Genomic DNA, 16,165 nt, shown 5'->3' with positions numbered 1-16,165 from the left:
ATTTCTGCTTCCCTGGGCCTGTCCTGTAAAACATAACAGTCATATTTCAACATCCAAGCTCTACAGCCCAATTTTGGGAAAACAATTTTGCCAGAGGCTTGGCTTGAAAGAACTCTGGTCAGTGAAATAAATTTGATATAGAAAAAGGCCTCTTCAAAATTACTATTATTTTCACTAAACGTATGTTTTTACACCCCAGCGCCATGCCCCAGCCCCTGCACCACACAGGGAGGTAGAGGAGTGCAGAATGGAGGGGTGAGGTTGAGCATGGGAAGAACAGGTGTGAGGGATGGGAAAGTAGGTGGGGTTTTTTTGTTTCTCACTACCCAAATCTTTATCATGATAATGTTTCATAAGTGAGACTCAAATATTTGACTGGGAAACACTAAAAGAAAACAGTTTTATCACTGTCCAGTAAAGGGAAACAGACTGCATCATGAACCATACCAGGGTTGCCCAGAGCACTGTTTGGAAGCAATTTCACTTTGGGGAAAAGTAAAGCGAAAGAAGAAGATGGGCAGTCAAAGCTTTGAGTTTTCACGACTATTCATTGTATTTCTCTAACTAGCAAGACACACAGCCAGTTACAAAACCAGTTTTAGTAAAAGCAACCATTTACGACCTACTTTAGCAGTTAATGGCATAAGAGAATCCTTCCTACTCCATATTACTCATTACTCCATATTTACTACAATATACTTGCATCAGTTGTTACTAAAGCATGGGAAGGTGATTTATATTTATATGTTAATGTTTAAACATATTTGCATTTCCTAAACCAAGAAGCTGTAAATTGCCTTATAAGTGTTAGTCTAAGCATGACCTGGCCACCACCACAAAGAGAAAAGCCCATCCTTTGTCTTCAACATATCACCATGTTCACTTTTTCCATTTATTTTTTTATTTTCAAATTTTTCACTTCATTCCATAGCACAAAATCCAGTTTCATCTGGATTTTCAGACTGAAAACCTTTTATAACCAGAAATTCCCATTAAGCCACTTATAGCATGACTGAACAGTCCTAAATTGAAGATATATACCTAAACTGCTATCTAACTGTCATTTCCAAACTGATCTTATAAACTACAAACTGCATTTTTTTCAGTTGTCTCAGGAGATTTACATTAAGATTTGAGAAGTTTTGCTTACAGGGTCAGTATTGTATAATGGGTCACAATATTTTTCCAGAGCGTAGAGGTATTTCACATTATCTTTAGCTTCATTTACTGCATTTGTGATGCGAATATCCAACACTCGCCAATTCTAAGAATAGAAAATTGAAAATAATAAGAATAAAAAACACATTTCAGAAATACTGTTTCGACTAAGCAGTTTTGAGATCACCCTTTTTGTCATTAACCTTTTAACTACTTTGAAAGCACACATCTTGTACTTTGGACAATGGGGATTCCCCCAAAAAATTAAACTAGATGTAAACTTTACCTGCTCAAAGTGGGGAATGTGGAAGGCAGAAGAAAACAGAAGTCATAGATACTTCAATATTTGTCCCACCAGCAATGTTACATACATTACCAAAATGAAGTAGGCTACACAGAGAATTTCTAGTCTTTACATCTGTCATAATTCAAAATAGAAACCTTCAACAGTTTGGATTTAGCAGCAGTGAGTACTCCAAGTACTGCCTTCATGTCTGGGCTCTTCAGCTGGTCCATAAGGTAACTGAATTTAGAAAGTCTTCTCTTCCAGTAATCAAGCTCTGCTCGCGGTCCAAGGTCATCAGCTTCCCTTCTCAATTGGTCATTTTCTGCAAGAATCTTTTATCATATAGTAATATTAGTGACTGATGCTAATATTTTTTATCTGCATGGATAGCATGGATTAATTCATAATTTAACTATCAGTGTTAGCTCCTGTGATAAACTATCTAACTCAGCCACCATCTCACATGATCCATCTTTAATTTTGCTTGGCCTTTTTTGGTTTGAGACCAAGAGGGAATATCTCAGGAATGCTGTTATAGACAGCTTCTGCAAATAAGCTGCAAATCATGTTTTGAAGTATGATTTTGACCACTAAGAATAGCAATCACTGTATTATAGTGTACATTTTGCTTTCCTTACATCCACTAGGAATCACTGTTTTCTACTTTTTGGTTTCTTGGATAAAGTGAATCTTTTCTAGCAACCTACTTATTCCAGGAGCAGATTATGAGGTAGAGATACTCACCTCAGTAACCATAATATAACCATAGCCAGAACATTTTCCCTTACACAGTATGAATAGGTGGAACTCACAGTACATGTAGAAGTATGGATAGGAAGGAGCATAATCACTGTAATCTTTCTCCAGTGGGCATCGTACTACAAGTAACCAGCTCCATTAGAATATACTAAAGTCAAGATTGTTCTAGCTTGCTTTTCAACATTTTTGATAAGCATATTTTTTGTAAGATTTTTGATTCAGTGAAAAATTTTACTATCTGATTCTACCTAATATTTTACAACACTTGAATCACAACAAATAGAAGAATGCACTGCAAATCTGTAACAATGCTGAATGTGAAAACTTTAATCATGAATGTAATGAATGAATATTTAAAACAATTTTGAAATAGTAATGGTAAAACAACTCCTTTTACTATCTTGAAATGTATCACTCAAGATTTTGAGGACTAAGATACACTCAGGTACATTTCAAACTACTTTGGAGACTTCTTCATCCCTTTCATCATCTCAGTGGGGACAGCTTTTCTCTCTCAGCTCTGTAACATGGGTTGAAATAATTTCTGGCCACATCATTATGTTTCCTGTACAAGCTTCTAGGGGAGACTGCAGATATTTATGTGGAAAAGAAAACCACTGAAGGTTACTGAAGTAAAATAAAATAAAATAAAATAAAATAAAATAAAATAAAATAAAATAAAATAAAATAAAATAAAATAAAATAAAATAAAATAAAATAAAATAAAATAAAATAGCTCATGAAATCTCTGAATTATAAATCTTTAGAGGCTGGAAGAAAACTGATGGGTGGTACTGCCTTACTCTGCTTTTCTACTCTTCACCAGTATCAGCTTTTGCCTGTTGTCAAATAGATGGCATTGGTTTAAAAGAACATTTAGTTCAACCCAATCACAACAATTCTCATGATAATTTGTTTATAAAGCATGAAGCCACGCTCCAGAGAGGAAATGCAGATTTAGTCTGCATAGTCCCTTGGAGAACTAGACAATGTGGAGAAAAATTAGCCTGTATTAATAATCAATAATTATCAGCTTAAATATAGATAGTGATTTTCTTGGGATTGCTTCGACTCAGGTGCATGACCTTGTTGAACTTGGCCTTGTTGAACCTCATGAGGTTCACACATCCCACCTCTCAAGCCTTTCCAGGTCCCTCTGGATGGCAACCCACCCCTCCAGCATGTTGACTGTACCACACAGCTTGGTGTCACTGGAAAACTTGCTGAGGGTGCGCTCGATCCCACTGCCCATGTAACTGACAAAGATGCACTGGTCCCAGTACTGACCCCTGAGAAACACCGCTTATCATTGATCTGTACTCAGACACTGAGCTGTTGACCACAATTCTTTTGGTAGAAGTGCATTTCACTGTGATACATTCTACACACCAGTTTCAGCTTATAAATTCAAGAGATTTGGGTTGTGCTTTTTTTTTTTTTTTCTTAAATTCCTTCCCTTTAAGAGATATAGACTTTAATAAACACAGAGATGTCCTTCATGGAACTGATTTCCTAACTTGAAAATAAACATACTTCTCTGATAAAATCTAGGCAATAATTTCTACATGCAGAACAGAGAATAAGGTAGCAACTAAGTTTCCATTTTCCAAATTTAGAAGTTAATCATGCTGTCCTCTTCCTTTTATTTGTACTTAAAACAAGTACACTGACCTTACTACCTTACAGTATTTCTAACCACATGAAGATGCTCCGTCAGTGTGTGGATGAGGCAATTAAGCAGTAACAGGGAACTAAGCTTTCAAATACATGTGTACACTACATTTAAAAGCGGATGGAAAAAGCTGTTTGTAATCTTCTAATTTAGAAGTAAAAGCATGCTAAGTAATTTAAGACATAGGGATCAATCACATCTATCTTTATAGGAAGGTAGCACCAGGATTAAATTCAACCTGCCAATATGCAAATGTGTTCATATTTCATACTTCTGCAGTGTGTATCACCTGTTCAAGCTGTTTGATCCATCCTTTCATGCAGACTTCTATTCTCTCAAGACTGCTTATGTTGTTAGCAACCGACAGATAATCTGAAGGTCCTTTTAGATTTTTCAGATCATATGTTTCACATTTCTTCAGATTAACCTACAGCACAAGTTTTAAAAAAAAAAAAAAAAAAAAAAAAAAAAAGTGCTGAAATTTTTGTGACAAATAAACCAAGAAATGTACATAGTGACTGATTTCCCTACTTGGGGTATCTGACTTCATATTCCCACTTCATTTTAAATTTGTTCAAATTCTGGTTTGAGCCCAGAACTGAACTTCATAATCTGAAGAGCTCTTCAACCTAGCAGCTGTGCTCTGTCATTTCCTTAATAAAGAAAAAATAGAAATCAACAGTTGAAGTAACTGTTTGTTGTACATTAATCATTCTTGGTTTTCTTTAAGAAAGTCCACAAATACCAGAGCCAAGAAGTGAATAGCTCAAAAGAACTAGCATGAAAACAAACAACAACAGAAGCAGATGCAGAATTGTTAAAACCACAAGCTTTCACAGACATTAAAGCCACAGGTCAATGTATAACAAGTCACTGATGACATCAAACAGTATTCAGAAGCATTATTTTTTCTCCAGCTTAACAAAAGCAATTTGTATTCTACAAGCAAAAGTATTCTACAAAACAGTAAATTCAAAAAGTCCAGGCCGAGAGACATTCCACGGCTAGCTGGATTTCTAGTTGCTACTTGAACATATTACCTTTTCTAGCAGACTTTGCTGAGTTCCTGAGAGCACAGTAACAAATGCTTCAAGGGAAGCAAGAAACTCCTGCTTAATACTGGAAGCTTGTTGAGGTTCGCCAAGTTCAAGCCACCCATTGTCCATATTCCGTAAGGCTGGAATGAAGATTTCTGATAGCAACTGCTCAACACTTTCCAGTAGGCCATCTTGACCTACGTCCATCATATTAAAATTTACTTCCTGTAAAAGATATGCAATAAATATTTAAATGGAAAATAAGATTTTCCCATCATGTATTTTATACTTGATACTTGGGTGTTGACTAATTACTTTATGTTATCGTCGCTTCACAATGATATACTTAGAGTTGCTGCCACTGGACAGTGTCACTTTTTCTATTTCCCTCCTTTTGTTGTCCTGCATTTCATTTTGGCAAACTCCATTCTTTTGCTCATTCACCATGCCAAAGGCTGTCAATCTATTTACTATCACGTGCTGATAGTAAATAATCCGAGATGAAAATGAATTTTCAACAAGATTATGCATACCAAACAGCAGTCACTGACTCTTACCTGATAGATATTCTCAGTTGTAATGGCTTTCAAAAGACTAGATCTAATGAAGAAAACACACACACCAGTTAAAGCAACGTCTTTTCCTTCTGTCACAAACACTTTAGGTTTCTTCTTCTTTGTCAAATGAGAGTTGATTCCTACTCCTGGAAAGCTAAAATGTTCTGTAGGTTGAAATAAAATAAATATTTAAAAAACACTGATGATTTATTCAAATAAAAGCGTCCTAAACAAACAGTTCAGTCACCATTTGTGTATCCATGAGTCCCAGTCCTCTAGAGCTTCCCCATGTGACTTCTCTAGGAAGGTACACAGCACCCACAGTCCTAACAGCACCATAAGAATTATTTCATCTAATTTTACCATTCTCATATCAAAAGCCTTTTCTGTTCATTTATTCGTTTTCTGTTCCTTCTAAAAGAATGTTCAGGGTCAAGGTCCTCCTACATGTGAATCCAGCCCTATTATGTAGTTGGAGGCAATGTTCCATTGCTTAAAAAAAAAAAAAAAAAAAAAAAAAAAAGCAAATGCAGTTCACCTCAAAGGAGCCATTATCAACTAACTGTCTTTCCTTAAGAACATGAACACCTAAGTCTAATATGCAGTAAAATAGTAGCAGAGTGTTTCAGGAAACAAGGAAAGACAGGCCATAGTGGATTCTTTGGGGAGACACAGAGATGATGAGGCTACAAAGGGCTTTCCTTCCCTTTCTTCTTCCCCAAACATCAATATGCTGCTCACAGATTTATGCTATTGATAACATTTTTAGAGTCACCAAGAAGTAGCAATAACTTTGGAGGAAAAATAATTCTTTTAAATTGTGTATTATTTTTGTTTTGGTTACGTTCATTTTCCATTAATGATTTTAATGGAAAAATGAAAAATTTCTCAGAGAAAAATGAATGCATGCACATGCATGAACACACAATTACTTCTCAGTGAACCACTGCAACAATATAAAGATTTTTAAAAAATGTTGTTTATATCACTAAGTAAAGAACAACATCCAACCAAGGCAAAAAGTGACAGTGCTACTACCCCTTTTTTGTTCAGCCACATGCCCATCATCCCCAGTGTTTTCAGTGGGTATGTTTTCATGGCTAGGTTTTGGTAGTGGGGGCCACAGGGGTGGCTTCTGCGAGAAGAATCCAGAAGCTGCCCCTTGTTAGATAAGAGACAGGCCAATAAGTGAGGTTGTATGCTATTAAGTGAGATTGTTTGCACATCTGTGAGAACATGTTTAAGAAAAGGGGAAAAAAAATGTTGGGGAACAGCAGCTAGGAGAGAGAGGAGTAAGAAATAGCCCTGCAGCCCCCAAGGGGAGTGCAGCAGGAGGGCAGGAGGTGCTGCAGGCAGGCAGCAGCAGTTCCCCTGCGGGCTGTGCAGGGAGAGGCCCCTGGTGGAGCAGGCTGTCCCCCTGCAGCCCATGGGTCCCCCATGGAGCAGATCTCCACGCTGCAGCCCCCCCGTGGGTGGAGGAGCCCCCGGTGGAGCAGGTGGATGTGGCCTGGAGGAGGCTGCAGCCCATGGAGAGCCCCCGCAGGAGCAGGGGGTCTGGGGGGAGCTGCCGCCCAGCCATGGGGGACCCGTGCTGGAGCAGTTTGCTCCTGGGGGATGGATGGATGGACCCCGTGGGACGGAGCCGTGTGGGAGCAGTGCTTGAGGAGCTGCTGCCTGTGGGCAGCCCATGTGGGATCAGCTGGGGAAGGACGGCATGCCGTGGGAGGGACCCCATGGGGAGCAAGGGAAGAGAGTAACTGTGAAGGTGTGGAGGAGACAAAGTGCTATAGACTGACTACAGCCCCCATTCCCTGTTCCCCTACACTGCTCGGGGGAAGGAGGTGGAAGAGGATGGTTGAGGGGAAGATGTTTTTGGTTTCTTTCCTTTATTTCTCACTTCTCAAGCTTGTTAGTAATAGGCAATAAATTTTACTATCTCCCTACTCAGAGTCTTTTTTACCCATCACGATAATTGTTGAGCGATCTCCCCATCCTTATGTCAACCCTTGAGCCCTTTCCATCGTATTTTCTTTCCTTTTCCTTTTGAGGAGGGGAAGTGAGAGAGCGGCTGTGGTGGAGCTCAGCTGCCCACCTGAGTAAAACCACCACGCCCAGAGATCCCCATTTTGGATCACATGGCCACCCATGTGTCCCCTCCCCTCCCTTTTGTTAGCATCACCTTCCTCCTTCCCATCTCCTGAAGAAGTCTCTTTTTTTGTTTTCCTCAAGTACCTCAAGGTCTCTGTCACCAGCAAAACAGTATTGATTGAGAGACTTTTATTAATTTGATTTATTGCCAATGAACACAAACTTGCACAATAATCGTAAGTTAGTAATTAAAGATGCCAGACCAAAAACAATCATCTGTTTTTAGGGCATTCCCACGATGTATCGAGCTAGAGTAGATTCTGCAATCTCTTTCAGAAAGATGTGCTGTTACTGAAAAGGATTCTAGAAGCTGTTAAGCTGCGCATTGAAAGTTACACTCAAAATTTTGCAAAAATGTGACCAGACATCTCTCAGGCTGTCATGGACATAATGGGAACACCAGCAGAAGACCCCTGGCTGATCCCAATGGGAGCAACACTGAAGGTTCTGGGACAGCAGCCATGGACAAATGATGTCCTCAACACGGGAGTCACAAGATGCCTCCACAGAAGGTCAGAAGGAGGCTTCCCCCAGAAGTGTGGTAAAATGGAGAGCCCTGGGGCAGGGAAAGGGATATGAACAGAAGTGAAGGAGACGACTTCTGGGGTAATGGCCTTGTGACCCCAAACAGGGGCCTCCTGAAGCTGGTTTGTCATGTCACAGGACTACGGGAGCGGATGGTAAGAAATGGGGAGGGTTTCCAGGGCGAATTGATGGTGTGACTGGCAGGGAGGGGGCAGAGCACCTGTTACTGTTTGCCTTGTGTGAAAGTTTCCTTTAACTACCAAAAAAATGTTTCTCAACCCCTCAGGCAAGAGCTGCTGGATTTGCAAGGAAGTACCTTGCTGTTGAATACTAACAATATGCAAAAGTGCACTAACAAGCTTCTGTAATTTCATCAGTCTTCACTTCTTGAGCAAAGATGATGTAACCTGACTTGCCTTAAACGCCAGTTAATAAAATAAACTTGACTATGTTGGTTTTTTTCGCACATTTACTCAGCAGTACTACAGTATGTTGCAGGAAACCCAAAGTTACTTTACCTGCATCATTTGCCTCCACATCTTGATAGTAGAACATCAGATGGCGCAGACCTCCAGGTGCCAAGAATTTGTCAATGCGCTCTATCTGTTTGAGATCATGTTGAATTGTTTATGCATGGCACACACACTATGAAAAGTTTAATGTACTCAGTTTTTCGACAAAAAGTTATGATAAATACACATCACATTATCGTTGCTCAGTACTAAAATTACACCAGGACCTGTTACTGCCTTTCAAAAGGAAAAAAAAAAAAAGAAAAAAAAAAAAAAAGGTTTCTTTTTTCCCTTTAGTAGCACATACTACTTAATTTAAACATTTGATTTTTTCCATGCTGAGCAGAACTGAATATAGCCAGGCCATGTTCCAATTTACTGAAACCACTTACTGCACATAATCTCTCAATCTGAGGGCACAGTGCATTTCTTCATTTACTGAAGTGCAGCAGCACCTCAGTGAAGGCTGAAACAAGCTCTGTGTTTTAACCTGTGTGACAGCATTCTGCACAGCTCGTTTTCCTGTTTCATGCAGAATCACAGATATGTTGGAAGGGGCCTCTGGGAGATCACTGGGCTAACCTCCTCTTTTGTCAACAGTAGCTTAGCTCATCCTCTTGAGTAACTTACTCCCATGCTGCTTTACCTTTCTGGCAATGAAGGGTCTCTTAATGTGTGATCTGCAAGCTGTGGCTATTACCCCTTGTTATATCATCTGCCACTGCTAAGAATGGTTCATCTGTCATCTTCACAACTACTCTTTAAGCAATTGCAGGCTATTACATGACTGCCCCTCACTTATTCTTCCTCTTATAATTAACATATCCTTTGCTCCTGAACATCTTGGTAGTCTTCCACTGGACTTTCTCCAGTTTCCCAGTATATTAGCACTGAAATGAGAATGCCTCCATTTTAAAACTTAAGTTTTAAAAAAGAGTGATTTATTTTCAAATCACAAAATGTATCTCCATTGCATATAATACTCACCATCACTTTGTGTTGCATCCTTTCCTCAATATACTTATTTCTAAGTGCTTACATAGTAACAACACTAACCCTCACATACTTGGTGGGATCACTAGCCACTCTATTTTGTCAAGTAGTTTCTAGCTGATTTGATTTCCTAATCTCACAAATTTAGTCTCACAAATGCAGGTGGCAGCCTAATGGAAACAGCAGCATTCAGTGGAGTGTGGATGAGCATGACTCCTTCTGAGCCTGTGAAACCACGGTCTGACAACCATCTCAACTATCTCAATAAGTATTTGACGGTAACATCAGTTCTAAACCAACCTATAAGCTTAATTTATCAAATTAATCAGATTACCTGGTTACCATCAAGAATAGCATCTTCTACTTCTGCTTTGTCCAGATTCACACAAGTGGCAACAGTTTCCAGTAAGTAATCATGTCTGTCATCCAGCCAAGCACGTTTAGCCTCCCTTTCCTCCTTTAGCTTTTGCTGTTATAAAACACAAAACAAACAACAAAAATTTCAACAAAAAAAAATCAATTCTGAAGACAAATACAAAGCAAATTTTGGATTTTTTTTTTTATTTTTTTTTAATGAAGGCTATCGCAGTCTTCCATATTTGTGGTTTACATTTTTAAGGCATAAAATTTCCAACATCCACTTTTTGTATGGTGTTATTCATTTGCTGGAAGTCTCTCTAGGAAAAAAAAAATAAAACTGCTTTATATGTACAGGTCCATCATCATGCAAGTCATCTTCAACAACCGAAGTTATTAGTTCTGGCTTTTCAGTCTATTTACATTTGACCATCAAATCAGCACAGGACTTTGACTCAATCTTTGTTATTTGTGGAAGATATTGTAAGCATTCTCCAGCACAGACAAATGCTGCTGGAGGAAGCTAAGATTTCATACATTATCTCTTTAATATAATGAGAAGTAAATCAAGCAACAAGCCTCAAGGTTCTCAAGTGTTTATAAATGTGCTTAACTATTGCTATTATACTATTCTTCAAGCAGTATGCCTACTCTTCTAATTAAATTGAATTCCCATATGTAATACACCTCATTACATTACAGACAAAATAGCCTTCTGGAGTAGTTACTGCTTCTATTGTGCTTGCGGATTGCAAGATTTAATATCATTTCATTTTCAAAAGAAATTTAGAATTATATTTCACTGGTGGTAAATTCAATCTTTATTTCCCCTGTGACTACAAAAAAATCTAGTAACTCTGTAAAGTATGCACAAGTGATTTATCTACAAGCTTCTGAAGAGCCAATAGGACCTGCATAATATACTTTATACCCTTATGTAAATTTCTTTGCTTCTTCCTGAAGGAATTTTCAAATATTTGGTAAACTCATAATTACCATCATGTCTGCATAAATGCTGATTGTTCTGGAAATGTTTTTCCATGTTAAAGACAAACACACAAATTACGTTCTTTATGGAGATATGCCTGAAGAATGCAGTAGGAGATTAATTTGTATATACATACTTCACGCTATTTTAGCTCTGCCATTCTCTATCATTGTCTCCACTTTTCCAGAAGTGGAATGTCATCACATTACTGGCCTGTCCTACACCTTCTCAGAACAGGGTAGACATTTTTCTACTAATTAGATATACAAAAAGCAACCTTTTTTGGCTCACTCAGCCTCACACTACAAGGCAGTGCAATAATCGTTAACACTGATGAGCTTTGTTGTTTCAACAATTTGAGCACAACTGGCAATGGATCTTTAGCATGGAAAAATATAGCCACTGTGCCAATTAGATAGTTTTTATGTAATTCAGAAGAAAAAAATGTGCTTTTATTTTGCTTAAACTACAGTGAGGCTACTTTTTGTACTGTGCTATGATTCTAGCACACAGCTCCAGACATATTACAGCACAAAGTAGTGATCTTACATGGGTTATCAGTTCTCTCCTACATACAGGAGACTTTTGATATGTTCATAGCTGCTATTCCTCCTACAAGTGGTTGTTTATATAGACTGAAAGTATTAGAAACATCACAACTAGGCAATCATCCTCATATTTTCTTCACTTCTTTTAATATTTTCTAACTCTTTAGTTGCAATCTCTAAAGTCCTATATCATACCTGCTATCTGTTGTGTATAGCTAGAATTATGCAGTCTCTAATGTCTATGCAACCACAAAACTTTAAAAGTCCAATTACCAAAAAAAAAAAAAAAAAAAAAAAAACACTGTCCCTAGAGAACAGGCAGTTATTAACAGAATAGTAAATCCATAGTTCTCTGCAAACTAAGACATTCGCTTGCATTCATCATTTGTCCCTTTGGGATTGTTGTTGGATATATCTCTAGTTAATGCAAGTTGTGTGCATTTTTTCCTGATAGTCTTATAATGCAATTCAAGAACGCCCTGTCATACTTCCATATCTTGATGATCTGCTATCATAGAATCAAAATGTCTCAGGTTGGAAAGGACCTCAAAGCTCATCTAGTTCCAACCCCCCTGCCGTAGGCAGGGATGCCACCCACTAGATAGGTTGGTTGTTCATGGCCTCCTCCAACCTGGCCTTCAACACCTCCAGGGATGGGGCATCCACAGCTTCACTGGGCAACCTGTTCCAGTGCCTCACCACCCCCTGAGTGAAGAATTTCTTCCTAAACTCTAATCCAAGTCTCTCCTCTTTTAGTTTAAAACCATTACTCCTTGTCCTAACATCATTTGCCCAAGTAAAAAGTTGCTCTCCACCTTCTTTTTAAGCTCCCTTTAAGTATTGCAAGGCCACAATGAGGTCACCCTGGAGCGTTCTCTTCTCCAAGTTGAACAGCCCCATCTCTTTCAGCCTTTCTTCATAGGTGCTCCAGACATGCTCTGGCCCTCTGAGCATCTTCATGGTTCTCCTCTGGACCTGCTCTAACAGGTCCACATCCTTCTTGTGCTGGGGGCCCCAGACCCGGACACAGTACTCCAAGTGTGGCCTATTTCTAAGAACGTTTTCTCCTCACCAGAGTAAGTGTTCCCAAGTCACAAATTCTCACTTCTCAGTTGTTGCAGACATCAGAAGAAACTTTTACCTCATTTTTAGGAGTAGGCTGCCCCAGGAAATGTACAGGAAATTTAATTTCAGTGCTTTCAAGAGCAAGTCATTAATTTAAATATATAAAAGTACTCAGAAAACAGACTGGAAACTACTGAAAATATTAATTTTGATGTGCATATTTTGCAAATATTTTGCAATATTTTAAAGATATTATTTACTTAGGGTGGGGAATCTCAGAGAATGAATGGCAAGAAAATATTAACCTTTTCGTCTCCATTTTCACTTTCTTCATCCCATCTTTAAGGATCAAACATTAGAGAGCAAAATGATATGGAGGAAGAAGTAAATTTCTACAACTCCAGATTTGTTTTCTTCCCTATTTTTGAGTGGGAGTGCATTTCAGGCCCTGAAGCACTCAGCCCTATTGTATCGACCATAACTTCAGTGAGTGAATTCAGTAATCTGTTCTCAAAATTCTTTGAACTTTAAGGTGCTGACTTTGACTCCCCCCACATATTGCTTCTAACAACAGTATGGTCATGCCCTAGGAGTTTTTGCACAATGGTGTTTAGGGATACATATTTTTGTAGTGAATTCCACAGGACATAAAATCCAGACAATCTCAAAGAACCAGGTTTATGTAATTCAAATAAATGTCATCTAAGAGAACACTGAAGGAGCAAGGTTTAAAGATGAAAGCGCTGTTCACCCACATAAGCTACTGCTTGTGTATTTAAGTGAGAAGCGGCTGGTACGTGCAGTATGAGCAAACCCTGAATAGGATCAGCTAGCAATTCTGATCAAGGTTGTATAGCAAAGCCTCCTCGTAAATTTTAGTGGCATGGGGGAATCCAGATGGATTGGCATTCTCAAGGCTAATGTCATTTTCATGCATTCTCACTTAGATATGTGGAAGAATTGTCCAAGTTTTTAAATGGTACAGCTTAACTTCAGCTCTTCATTTAAAGAACATCTGCACAGCCACTTTTAGTTTGTTTTTGTTTTTTTTCCCACTCGATCCCCTGTCCCTAACCTCAGAAGATAAAAAATAATCCATGACAATCTCAAAACAGATGCAAAACCAAAGCTAAAACAATTATCTGAGAAGTCCTTTCTGATGATTAGTCTAGTTATAACAAGTAACTTGCTTTTTTTTACACAAACCCTTAAAATTCCTAATATCTAAATCCCAGAAGTTTAGCACAAGAAAAACTTGTGCTAAATCTGCTGAAGTTTAGCACTTCAGCAGATATCTGCTCCTTAAGCAGAATAAAGGGGATATTCTTCCATAATAAAATGGGGTAAGTCCATTTTAACGCTTATCTAAACCCAGAAACACCACACCATCAATGTGAAGCAAAAAATAGGAAGTAAAAAAAAGTAAAATAAAATAAAAGTATTCTAACTATGATAGTATATAAGCATATATATTTAAGTAGAAGATAAAAAATCAGAAGTCAGAGATGCCTTGGGTCTTTCCTTTGAAGCAATAGCCTCAGAAAAAACATTTTGACTGTTGTCAACTTCTCCATTACAGAGTGAGTGCAGTTACTGATGTGTCTGCAGACTCTAAACAGTATGAATGTTATTTAGTATGCCAGCCGTACCTGCTCAAGTTAAAACTTGTTCCTGAACACAGTTTATCCAGCAGGTAATGTATTTGGTTGTCAGAATATTGTGCATCACTGAGTTTCAGCACACACTGATGAAAGTCTTACGGCTAAGCGAAACATGAAATTTACTGGGAAGTTCAATAGTAAAAGAGTCAAAAAGAATGAGAGGTCTATTGTCAATTTACTGTCTTATCTGAAATGTATTTAACCAACACAATAGTCCCCTGTCTCTCCTGTAACACGCTAAGATGCTTTATATTGTTCACAGACTTCACTGTAAAAGTGAACTGCAAACCATTTTCTTACACTTTCCAAGCAACTTGAGTTTTCAAAAAGCAGGCACCTTCTCATTCTGTCCTCTCCAGAAAGCACACACCCTGAAGAATTAGAGCAGTCACCTCAACTGACTCTTAAATGTCAAGTAAGCAGAGCTTTCCAATGTTTGTTATAACGTCATGTTAACCAAAGAAGAGCTTGTTCAAACAACCAGTTTTTATGCTTAGTCTAGGGGTCTTAAAGACCGCTATATTTTATTTTGTTTTTCAGTACTATGCATGTGCATTCAAAATTCGATTCCCATATTTACAAGGACAAGAGTTAAGTTAAATTTCAGTTTTCCTTGGTGGCAGAGCGCACCCTTGTTTTGTTGGCAGATCCAGCAACAAGCTGTTCATTGTACCACTGTAACATTCGTGAAATTATACCATTGCCATACCACTCTAACAATCTGGACAAGATATATGTACCAGTACTAAATGGATAAATATGTCTGAGTGCAAACTTGCCTTTCAAAATGAATCATGCAACTAAGCCTTGGCTGATACCCTACCAATTAACTTATAAGACCAGTTGCACCATAAATAAATAAATAAATAAATAAATAAGCAAACTACTTCACCTGATAAATACCTAGCCAAAATGCTTTTTTGCTTTAAAAGATGTAGTTTACTCTTTTTTTGTATAATTAGAATATTTTATGAAATTAACATCATCTACTTATGTCATTTTAAAATATGTATTTGCCACCCATTCACCTTCAATTCAAGCATTTTTTCAAGCTGTATGATTACTAGTCTGGACCTAATCCAAAGTTCAGCTTTCCTTACCTTTATAACTCTGCCAATGCTCTGTTTCCAAAGTTGCTTTCTTCCAGCTCTAAACATTGTAGTATTTGATGTAAAAATCAAGTACTATTTTTCAACACTAAGCCTTACACCGTAGTGCAAGCTTCTTCATTCATCATTTTTCTCTCTCCCCCCAACCTTTTTTTCATCTTTGTTTCATTCCTTTTCTGTAGGAACACCAAAAAAGACCTAGAAAATACAGTGAAGACCTAAAAAGCCAGCAACTATTAAGCTTAGCTCTGCATCTATTTTTTCCTTAATTCAGCTGTAATGTGCATTTAAGTTAGTTCAAGACTAAACTGGACAACTTGAGAAACTAGAGGGCTCTAACCACCAGAATTTACTGCCTACAGACGAGGAGTTGAAAATCATTGCTACCAACCTCAGTGTTGTTAAGGTGATATTGTTTATATACAAACACCACTCGATACAATTCATCATGCTCAAGGGCAACATAACCATTTGCAAAACTCAATTTAATAACTGCTTATTTGATTTGTGTTTAGCCTTCTTAAGTAATGCTCATGTCAACAGACACCTTTGTTTCCTCGTCGCAGGTGACTGGTTAAATATATAGCAACAGCCGTCAAGCAGCTTTCAAATTGCTATTACCTACCAACTACTGAACTACCCATGTTTCTATTCATATATTTTTCCAAGCACATTCACTTTTGGTTATTTTTCAGTTGTGCGATAGTTGCTTAATACAGCAATTTTTCTTCAACAATGAACAGTTTTTTTCCTCTTAAAATAACCTTAATTTTTTCAACTTCAGTGACAG

The 16,165-nt window shown here is 38.0% G+C and overlaps 1 protein-coding gene across 1 annotated transcript in view; it reads right to left on the bottom strand.

The window, feature by feature from the left end:
• The window catches only part of DNAH5 (dynein axonemal heavy chain 5), a gene marked incomplete at both ends in the record, with an annotated part of 122,566 nt that extends 107,143 nt beyond the window's left edge, over positions 1-15,423 (bottom strand). The window contains 8 exons of the mRNA XM_084281489.1: positions 1,151-1,264; positions 1,600-1,776; positions 4,165-4,302; positions 4,916-5,137; positions 5,470-5,633; positions 8,661-8,745; positions 9,982-10,116; positions 15,367-15,423. Of these exons, the coding sequence (XP_084137615.1) occupies positions 1,151-1,264; positions 1,600-1,776; positions 4,165-4,302; positions 4,916-5,137; positions 5,470-5,633; positions 8,661-8,745; positions 9,982-10,116; positions 15,367-15,423 (1,092 nt within the window). The remainder of the gene's footprint in view (positions 1-1,150; positions 1,265-1,599; positions 1,777-4,164; positions 4,303-4,915; positions 5,138-5,469; positions 5,634-8,660; positions 8,746-9,981; positions 10,117-15,366) is intronic.
• Between the last annotated feature and the right edge of the window lie 742 nt (positions 15,424-16,165).

The sequence above is a fragment of the Netta rufina genome (assembly GCF_964035555.1).
Source record: "Netta rufina genome assembly, chromosome: 2".
Classification (NCBI taxonomy): Eukaryota; Metazoa; Chordata; class Aves; order Anseriformes; family Anatidae; genus Netta; species Netta rufina.
The sequence above is the reverse complement of the archived record's forward strand: the minus strand, read 5'-3'. Positions and strand labels throughout refer to the sequence as shown.